The sequence below is a fragment of the Ochotona curzoniae genome, unplaced genomic scaffold (genome assembly GCF_017591425.1).
Source record: "Ochotona curzoniae isolate NIBS_2020 unplaced genomic scaffold, NIBS_Ocur_1.0 contig_2688, whole genome shotgun sequence".
Classification (NCBI taxonomy): Eukaryota; Metazoa; Chordata; class Mammalia; order Lagomorpha; family Ochotonidae; genus Ochotona; species Ochotona curzoniae.
Window position 1 is genome coordinate 28,974,804 of NW_024465553.1, and position 10,922 is coordinate 28,985,725.

Here is a 10,922-nt window from a genome sequence, read left to right on the forward strand (position 1 = left end):
TGACCTAGAACTGCCTCCCTTTGAACTATTTCTGCAAAATCATACAAATATTTAACAGATATAGAGACACTTAAGAGCTCTATACCCAATACAGTTATCACTTAAGCATGATAACAGAACAAAGGCAATTTCAAGTGCAAGACAAAAATCTCTTTTGGGTTCATTTTTAGGAATCCACGGAAGAGCACGCGCTCCCAAAATTAGAAGGTTAATAACCAAGGAAGTCCAATACAACAAAGAGCTGAAGAAAGTCAGAGGATCGTTACGGAAGTCAGCTCCAGAACTGTGCAGCAGGCCTAGGACAAGCACAACCTGCCCGAGAGACTGCAGAGACGCACGGGCCCCAGACAGCAGAGGAAGCCACATCAGCGGATGCGAAGAGGGCATGGGAGAGGGGTTAGACTGGGAAGAGTGCATGGGAGAGGGGTTAGAGGGGTAGGCACTTAGGGTATTCTGGGTCCCCAAGTCATCATTTTTTTTCCCTCAAATACAAAAGGGTATTTTCCCCACCATGTCTTGGATTCACCAGTGCACGTCTCTCCCGGAGACAAGTGCATATTTAAGCATATCAAGAACATGCTTCCCCAAGAGACAAAGGTGACATTAACATACCAATTCCCCACCTGAAGTGTCAGCCCAGTTCTGTCTGTCGCCGAGGCCAAGGGGGAGGGCCTCAGACTGGCCTCTTTATCATTAGAAAGGGACCAAGGAAGTTGCCTGGTGACACCTTTCTGGGCCCTTTGTCCCAGGGCCAGGTACCATGGCAACCAGGAATTCTCTTTTGTTCATGGAGAAGCACCTTTGAGATGAACCTTGAAAAGATGCCTTCCCCACCACTGATATGGGTCTTTCTTTTCCACTTTTCCTCCTGCCACTATGGCACAGGTCTAGGTTATCTCTCTTTTTCTTCCTCATGCCACTAAGGCAGGGGCAAGGGTTCTTTCTATCTCAAAACCCTCTCCCGTCACTAGGACGGGAGCTCCTTTTCTCAGCTTTTCAAGTAAATTTTGCGTTAAAACTAAACTGTGTCTGCATGAAAATTCCTTCCTGTGAGACAAGAACTGAGGTTGCTGCCCTACTTAGGGTCAAAACCCTACAAGAGGTGCACTGCAGCAATACCTAGAGCAACAGTGGTCCTGGTGACTGATACACGCAGACAACAAAGAGAATGGGACAGTTAAAGCATCAGTGAAGTCAGGCAGGAACACCAGACATCACCAATCCACCCCAGGAGGGGATCTGGTTTACAGAGACGCAGAGGGTGTGTGCGCATGCGTGCGTGTGCAGAGAGAGAGAGGGCAGAGGGCGAGAACACCAGAGACATCACCAATCCACCCCAGGAAGGGATCTGGTTTACAGTGACGCAGAGGGTGTGTGCGCATGCGTGCGTGTACAGAGAGGCCAGAGGGCGAGAAGCCATCAGAGTCCTGATGGCTGAGCGGACGGGGAAGAGCAAGGCAGAAACCGAGCACACACGGGAAGCAGGGCAGAGAGGACTCATTTCAGACAGGAAGGAACCAGATAGCATGAACTGGCTTTTTAAAGTAAGCTAGAACTTAACCAAAGCTGGAGTAAGCGTGGGAGAATGGGACACAGAGCCGGGTAATCTCTGGTAGGCTGACAGCTCCTGCATGCTTACCATTACACTTTCCTCTCAATGAATAAAACACAAAGCTATATTCACAATTATTATTACCTGAATAATATCATCAGTTCCTCCAGCAGTAGGTTTTGATTTGAGTTCTTCAACTTCTTTTTCCAGTTCTAAACAATTAACAAAAGATTCCAGCTTAGAAATCAGAGAACAAAACTGGTAAATTATTAAAAAACCAAAAGCCAACCGCCCCCAAAAAACCTGAATCTATAAGGCAGAAGAAGCACACAGTGTGAGACAGTGTTCCATCCAGCCAAGTGTTACATTTTCTTTTCCTTTTTACTATCAAAAACTTCAAAAAGAGACCAGTATAATCAATCCCCATGAATGCACCACCTTGTTCTAGCAATTATGACAGGATAGATTTCACCCCAACCTGTACTTTTTCCTTCCTCTTTTTTTATTCATCTTAAAGTTGAAGCAAATCTCAGACCTATTAATTTAGCTGTAAATATCACTATGCAATCTTAAAGGAACACCTAGCTTTGCATTAGGTGTGTAATCACATTTTATAATTACTGATTCTCGTATTACTTGGAAGATGAGGCAAAGGGGAAGCAGTATTTGTATCTGCCATCAGCTGCTTGAATAGCAAGGGCTCAACACGCATTTTTCAATCCCCCTCTTTGATTTTATTTCAATAACTACTGCAGCCAGAAATAAAAGATAATTAACAAAGTAGTCTCTAGATATATCTGGAATCTCTGGAAAACCAAAACTCGCTAAGGTACTATTACGGAACTACCATTTTAAATAGTTATAAAGACAGTGTGGTTAAGATCAGTCATTCCGATCCAGTACCTGTACACCTGGACTTGGCTTTCTGTATCAGCATCATCTGCTTCTTGGCAAACTTGATGAGATCTTCCTTGGGCAAAGTTTCCAGCTGAAAGATGTGGAGTCGTGTTAGTACCCTGTTAGAACCCACATGTGCAGCATACCACTTAAAGAAACAAAACTGTCTGCTTAAAAACAGATTTTCACATGAACCAAACACCACAACACTTAAATACAACTTCAACTCAGTAATTATCAGTTACGCATCTACTAAGATTATAAAGATGCAAAAATTAGTTGTGGAAAGAAAAACAGCACGTATGTCCTCACAAAACACTGCTGCTAGGTTTTTGATTTAACTTTAAAATTCTGGGATTTGAACTAACGCTACTGAAGATTCCCGGAAGCCATAAAAACATTTCATTCTATTGGACAGTGAAAGGAGTTTTGGGCCACGTCAAAAAGCTTCAGTACAACCACAGCGACAACAACACGAATCACACTGGTGTTAATGCTTCGGTTGAAGAATGAAGCTTTTTGAAAATTTCCCTCTGTGGGCTCACTGCTTTCATCTGTAAATGAGGAACCACCACCTCTAGTTCACGGTTATCATAAAGCTTAAAGAAAATGAGTGCTTGGCCAAGTGCCTAAAACTCAGTATACAAGCAACAGATTTTTGCAGTAAATCTCTATCTTGCGGAATCATTGAATGCTAAACATTATATAGGATCCATAAAGTTACCCGATTCTCGGGTGGGAAGTGGAGCCCAAACAACAGCGTCCTCTGATTCCATCCCTGTATTCCACCCAAACCAAGTTTTCACACATTATATTGCTCTGTGTAATGTTTGATCAACTGCAGGATCTCTGGGCAGCGCTAACCAGGATCAGGAAGTCAACAAAACGTGTCTTTCCGTATCAGGAACCCCAAGAACCGCCCGGACGCTCTGCCCCTTGGGCTGCCCACGCTTTGCAGCCCATCAGCCCGCAACCCCAGGACGCTCCGCTCCTCACCCTGGACTTGCCGCCCCCGGGAGTGGCTGGCGCGGCCGTCCCATCCGGAGCAGGATCCTGCCAACCAAAACAAAACAACAAAAACAGGTGTCATAAACCCCGAAATTCCAACCGGGATGCGCGGACCCCAGGGAGCGGACACCTCCCCCGGGCATCAGGTGCACGACAGCCCCCCGGAGCGACCAGCCAAGGGGGCGGGGGCTGTCGCCCTCGGGGCCGGGGCTCCGCGAGTCCCGCGGCCCTGCCACCGCCTGCCCACCTCCGAGTCCGCAGTCCCCGAAGGCTCGGCGCCCGTCCCGCCGGACGGCAGCCCCTCCATGGTCACCACCCGCCGGCTGCCCGCGGCCACCGATCCGTCGCCCGAGCGCTTCCGCCGGCCGGCGCCTCTGACGCAGCCTCGGCCGGCGGTCAAGGGTCGCGCCCTGCGAGAGGTACCGCCCCTCCGCGTCTCCATGGCTACGGCTGCCGGTGCTTCCGCTTCCGCCTGTGCGCGACGTGGAGTGCGTGGGGCAGAGGCGTTGCGCGTTTCCTGAGGCGTGGGGCTGCGGCTCCCCGGCCCCGCCGCTAGCATCCTGACACTGCGGGCAGTGGGCGGTGTGGAGAGCCTCGGTGTGCGTGGGCTTCTCAGGCCCGCGTGGCACAGCATGGCGCCCGGCGAGGAGGCGCCACGGGGTGCCCTGTGCTGAGGCGCGTGTACCCCGAGACCTGCGGGAGCACGGCTGCCTGCGTGGGCTTCTCAGGCCGGCGTGGCACAGCCTGGCGCCCTGCGAGGAGGCTCCACGGGGTACCCTGTGCTGCGGGAGCCACACGGCTGCCCTGTGATGGATGCCAGCGCTGGGGCCGCGCCCGCCTGGCTGTACACATCTTCAGGAAGCCTTCTTGTGTGACTGCTCACGTGTCTGCTGGCGCCCTACCTTTCCTCAAACCTTTCCTTTTTGCATCATCATGCACAAAGTACCCAGAATATACGAGCGGGCTTCAGGAAGTGAATGGAAAATGGCATTTAAAAGTAATACTTGAAGTATGCATGGATTTCAGACATTTTTGCATCAAAATGAACTACTCCTTCAGTTCCATTTTGCACAACCAATTTGAAGTCCTCTGTTCCCTGTATTTTGAAGTGGCCAATGGAATGTGAAAAGGCAGCACACGGTATGTACTAAGTCAGCAATAGCTGATGGTTTCTTGATAAGCCAGTGTCCTGTAACTCCCTAGCCCTGTTTTGTTTGCTTGGGATTGCTTCACAAATGGCAGGTAACTTAAGATACAGTGAGAGTGGGGACTCTCTTTCTTACTTAGCATGATGGAAGAAACATGCAGACTTGATTGCTTAGCAGACAATGATCACCACGATACAGGGCAGCCTGAGCACAAACTGGCTAAGATAACTAATGTAGGTAAGGTAGCCTTGGTCAAAACTGGAGGCTAAGCCATAATGAGTTAGTAAGTTTTCATTAAGTGAGCCAGTTGACCACGGGGTTGGCTGTTACTTGTAACAGTATGTATAGGAGGAGTTTTACAACTTAAAATCTTTCTGTAATGAGATGACTTGAGAAAGTATCTATTGCTGTACACATAGGGCATTGTTAGAAAGTTACCTTTCCTATGGACTAGAAATTTCGGACAAGTGGGGCAGATCTCAAGTGGATCTAAGCCAGGGGCTTGGGAGCTTTGCTTCCCTGCCTGTGTGGCTGCGTGGCTGTGTGGCTGCGTGGCTGCGTGGCTGCGGCTAGGGGAACTGAAGCTGGGTTAGGCTTGAGGCTTGGGATTTTGGCTCTGTTCACCTCTGCCATGCAGTGGGCAGATCTTGGGCTGGTCTGGGCTTGGGGTTCGGGAATGTTCGCTGTCTACGGCAGACATGCTGTGAGCAGATATTGAGTGCATTTTGATTGGAGGCTTGGGAGATTTGCCCCCTGGTTGCGTGGCTGTGGCCTGGGGAACTGGGTTTGGAGCAGGTTTTTTTTTTTTTTTTTAAAGATTTATTTTATTTTTATTGCAAAGACAGATATACAGAGAGGAGAGACAGAGAGGAAGATCTTCCATCCAATGATTCACTCCCCAAGTGAGCACAATGGTCGATGCTATGCTGATCCCAAGCCAGGAGCCTCTTCCGGGTCTCCCACGTGGGTGCAGGGCCCCAAAGCATTGGGCCATCCTCGACTGCTTTCCCAGGCCACAGGCAGGGAGCTGGATGGGAAGAGGGGCCGTCAGGATTAGAACCGGTGCCCATATGGGATCCTGGGCGTGCAAGGCGAGGACCTAACCACTACGCCACCGCGCCGGGCCCTGGAGCAGGTTTGAGGCTTGAGATTTTGGCTCTGTCCACCACTGCCATGTGGTGGGCAAATCTTGGGCTGGTTGGGGTTGAGGCTCTGGAATTTTCACCATCAACGGCAGCCATACTGTGTGTAGATCTTGAGTGGGTCTGGGTTGGAGGCTCAGGAGCTTTGCTCCCCTGGCTGCATGGCTGCTTGGCTGCGTGGCTATGTGCCTGCGTGACTGTGTGGCTGTGTAGCTATAAGGCTACATGGCCGTAGCCGGTGCACCCATGGTTCTGGGCAAAGCCCTCAGGCCCCCAGCGATGTGCTCTGTGGGCCTAGGGGTGTGGATTTACAGGGCGTCTAGGGGATGGCACAGGAGTGAGTGAGCAGGAAGCCAAGTTTTCATGTTCTATTGATGAATGACTTCAGAGGGACTTCCACGGACAAGGCCACTCTACTTAAAGGGCTTGAACATGGAACCCACCAGCAAGTGTCGGAACTGGAACACGTGCTGTGAGGTTGGGCCCTGAAGCCAACAAGCATGTGAGTGAATCGGGTCTAACAGTAGAATCTGTGGGGGAATATGTGGGCTCACCCACGTGAATCAGCAGTTGCTTAGCACAGGCCTGGTTTTGGAGCTAAGTCGATGCCCCAGCTGGGTTGGAATTCCCCAGTGGCAAACACGGGAACCAGAATGGGGCATTGGGTTGGATTGACATGGCTACAGTCTCTCTCAGCACAGGTGTGGTCTGGGTCTAGGGAGCACCAAACTGGGCTAGACTCCAACTGGTACTCGTGAGAATCAGGGTGGGTGTAGAACAGGCTGGGTTAGGTCTTGGCTCCCGCTGAACCGTGTGAAAGTTGTGTCTGTGCATGGACCAGGTGTGGCTGGGTTGCAACACCCAACAGTGAAAACCAGAAAGGGTATGAGCTGATTGGGCAAGGACACCATTTCTGTCGGGACAAGAGGTGGACAGGGTGAACCTGGGTCAAGGATCCACCTGTGTAGGCAAGATCTGCCACTGGGAGGAGACCGAATAGAGGAATTTGGTGAACTCCTTTGTCATGTTGTAATCCCTGCAGGTATGTGCTAGAACCAAGGCAAGGGGCAGCCCAGACCAGGCCAGGTTACAGTACCCATTGGCATGTATATGTCAAGTCTGGGGGTGGGCCCGGGTAGGCCAGTTCATAACATCCACTGGCAGATCTGGGAACCAGGATGGGGTTCAGGAGGGGGCAGGCTGGGCCACAACACCAGTCAGTTCATACTTGAGCCAGGACAGGGGGCTGACTGGGAAAGACAAGGCCATAGCATCAAGCAGCATAAGCTGGAATTGGGGGCAGGTTGGATTGAACCAGGCTGAAGCACCTGCTGATGGATGCCAAGGTGAGAACTATTTCATTCTGGGGATGTGGTGGGGCCCTGGTCACCTGGCCTGGTCCTTGGCCCACCTCCAAGGTGCATGCTGGATCTGTGAGTCTCAGAGGTGGGTGTCCAGTGGGGTCCAAGTTGGCTGGCCCCATCCTTGGGCCTGCCTGTACAGTAGGTACCAGATCTGTGAGCCCTGGGGTTGGGGGTCTGGTGGTTCTGAGTCATCTGGCCCAAGATCTTCACTCCGCCTGTGCAGTGGTTATTGGATTTGTGAGCTTCAGGGGTGGAGAGTCTGGTGGGACCTGAGTTGCCCCACCCAGGTCTGTGAACCAACCTATGTGGTGAGTCCTGGATCCATGAACCCCAGGGGTGGGGAATCTGGCAGGGCTTGGGTTGCCTGGCTCACCTTCATGGTGAGTGTTGGGTCTGTGAGCCTTGAGGATGGGGGTCTGATAGGGCCTGGGTCACCTGGGCTGTGCACTAGGGCTTGTCTGTGCAGTGGATGCTGGATTTGTGAGCCTCAGGGGTGGGGGGTTCTGGTGGGATACGGGTTTCTGAGCCTGGGTTCATGGACCTGCCTACGGCATTGGGTCTAGAACCATGAGCCCCAAGAGTGGGGGTCTGGCGGGGCTGGGGTCACCTGGCTCAGTTCTTGGGCCCACCTCCATGGTAGGGGCTGAGTCCGGCTTGGTCTGGGTCGTTTGGCCCAGGTCCATGAGCCTACCTAGGAGAACTGGTCCTCCGCAGTGTAAAGGTTGGAGTGCTGGATGGCAGACCATGGTGCACATAGAGGATATGGTAGCCCATTGGGGCCTGCAGAGGACATCCAGTACCATAGCAGAGAATGGAAAACAAAACATATGGACAACTACCCAAGCCAAATGGTGACAGCAATATCTGGGTGAATGGAGACTCTAAGGTCAACTGTGTTAGCCAATGGACATTGGAAGGGATTCCGCATCCATAGATTGGCAAGATCAACAGCATTTCAGAACTATCGAATCCACCTGTGCAGAACCCTCAGCGCATGCGCCACATTGTGACCCTGAGTTAATATCGGGTGGCTGTTGCCCATCTTCGGGTACTGGGAGGCTGGGTGTGGCTTCTCCCCTTATTTCCACCCTTCCCTAGAAATGGGAAGAAGAAATAGAAAGTTTGGAAGCAATGGTCACACCCACTTCTCCCTAGCATAGATCTTCCCATCCTGATCAACTATGTAAACAGCTAAAAAAAATTTCAGACAATTTCTAGGAGTCACCAAATTTTTGGTAAATTTAATGGCAGCAGGTACCATGAAAAAGGAGTGGGTAAGTGATGTGGCTGGTAGCATTGCAAACATTCAAGACTCTGAGCAGTCTTTGAGCTGAAGAAAGAATCTCAAAATTAGAAGATATTTCCTGTCATCAGGGGAAAGCAAACAAAAAGCTGGAAGCAGAGCTGGATCAGGCTAAAAAAAGTATTCAAGAATTGAAAGACACCATTAAGAAGCCATATATAAGAGTTATGGGAGTCCCAGAAGATGCAGAAAGAGAAGCTGGGTTTCAAAATGTATTTAATGAAATAATAAGGGAAAATTTCCCTAACCTAGAGAAAGAATTGGGAAGCAACATCCAGGAGGGGCACAGAACTCCCAACAGGCTTGACCAAAAGTGATCGTCACCAAGACATATGATCATCAAGCTCTCCTCAATCAAACGTAAGGAAAAGATCCTTAAATGTGCACATGGAAAGAGTCAACTGACATATAAAGGAATGCCGATTAAACTCACAGGAGATCTCTCACAGGAAATGCTACAGGCCGGAAGAGAATGGAGTGACATATTCCAGATTCTTTTTTTTTTTTTTAAAGATTTATTATGTTTTTTATTGGAAAGGCGGATATACAGAGAGGAGAGACAGAGAGGAACATCTTCCGTCCAATGATTCACTGCCCAAGTGAGCACAACAGTCGATGCTATGCCGATCCGAAGCCAGGAGCCTCTTCCGGGTCTCCCATGCGGGTGCAGGGTCCCAAAGCTTTGGGCCGTCCTCTACTGCTTTCCCGGGCCACAGGCAGGGAGCTGGAAGGGAAGCAGGGCTGCCGGGATTAGAACCGGCGCCCATATGGGATCCTGGGCGTGCAAGGCGAGGACCTTTAACCACTTGCACCACCACGGTGGGCCCCATATTCCAGATTCTAAAAGCAAAAGACTGTCAGCCCAGGATAATGTATCCAGCAAAGCTTTCTTTTGTCTTTGAAAATGAAAATTCTTCCACAATCAAGAAAATTTGAAAGAATATACCTCTTCCAAACCTGCCGTACAAATGATACTTAAAGCTGATATCTTGACAGAGAAAAGGAATAGTACCCGCCAAAACCGAAGGCAAATGGGAAGAACATCCCAGTAAAATAACAGCAGAAAACTAAATCATTGAACAACTCATTGCTAAAATGACAGAACCAAATTACCACCTATTTGTGTTAACCCTGAGTGTAAACAGTTTAAACTCATCAATCAAATGTCATAGATTAGTAGACTGGATTAAAAAACAAAACCCCTCTATTTGTTGTCTGCAGAAGACACATTTCACCAACAAAGATCAGCAGAAACTATATCTCATGGTTTTTGATGTTTTTTCTTAGTTTCATCTCTTCAAAACACTTTCTTATTAAATTCTTCAATGACTCATAGATCATATAGTAGCATCATCTTCTTCAGGAAGTTTCTTGATTTTCATTTCTTCAGTGACACATTGGTCATTCAGCAGCATGCTATTTAACTTCATGGTGTTGTTAATTTCTTTTTTTCTCCTTGTTGATTATGTTTTGCAGCTTTTCATTTAAGGGGATGTGTAGTAACTGTGTAATGGAGACTATCATATCCAATGGCATGTTGTTTTGTTTAACTTCATGGCATTGTGAATTTCTCTTTTTCTTCCTGTTGTTGATTTTGTATTGCAGCTTTTCATTTAAGGGGATGTATAGTATCTGTGTGATGGAGACTATCATATCCAGATGTGAGGATACAATGCAGTATGCATCTCTACTTCCAGACCAAAGTTGGACTCCCAATGGAACTATTTACTATATCTTGACAATAGGATGCTGGAGTCTCTGCCATTGTCCATGCCCACAATAATGGGCATATATATGACTGTGTATTATGAACTATACTATAGTAATGTTATAGGGGAACTCAGTGAATGGGGAGGGCGCTGGGGAGGGGACAAGGGAAATCCCAGGGCCAATAGAACTGTACCATACAATGATAATAATAAAAAGAAATAAAATTTAAAGTAAAAAGCAAACACCAAGCAAACAAACAAAAAAGTATTTGGAAAGTTTAGCTCAGTGCAAGATATTTTCAAATCTGTGCCTGTAAGGGGTGTTCAAAGGTCCCATTAAAATGTATATTATTATAAATTATGCATGCTTGCCATATATTTCTGACACCAAAATGAAATTATTTCCATTCCATTTCCATTCGGTTTTTGCAGTTCCTTCCTATGAAGATTGTAATGAAAAATGGGAAGAATGCTACATCAAAGTTGAGCACATTTACTGTGAAGTTCTGGTATGTGTTGTGTCATGTTATATAAGTATTATACCCTTGGTTTCTCATAGAGCATACTATGTATAAGCAACAACAACAACAAAAGGCATCCGCCCGCAGTGGTGATCTTGAGCATGCGTTTCTAAGCAGAACTGAATGGGAACAAGGAGCCCGCGGTGCGATATAGTGTGTTAAGCTCCTGCCTGTGACACCACATTCCCATTTGGGATCTACTTTCTGATCCAGCTCCCTGCTAAGCTACTTGGGAGAGTAGTAGCAGACAGACAGGCCAAGTGCTCAGGCCCTTACAC

The 10,922-nt window shown here is 48.5% G+C and overlaps 1 protein-coding gene across 1 annotated transcript in view; it reads right to left on the bottom strand.

The window, feature by feature from the left end:
• GCC2 (GRIP and coiled-coil domain containing 2) overlaps window positions 1-3,815 on the bottom strand; it is a 60,416-nt gene extending 56,601 nt beyond the window's left edge. The window contains exons 1-4 of the mRNA XM_040975518.1: window positions 3,705-3,815; window positions 3,446-3,502; window positions 2,456-2,540; window positions 1,697-1,764 (exon numbers count right to left, since the gene is read on the bottom strand). Of these exons, the coding sequence (XP_040831452.1) occupies window positions 1,697-1,764; window positions 2,456-2,540; window positions 3,446-3,502; window positions 3,705-3,764 (270 nt within the window). The 5' untranslated portion in view covers window positions 3,765-3,815. The remainder of the gene's footprint in view (window positions 1-1,696; window positions 1,765-2,455; window positions 2,541-3,445; window positions 3,503-3,704) is intronic.
• Window positions 3,816-10,922: the final 7,107 nt, after the last annotated feature.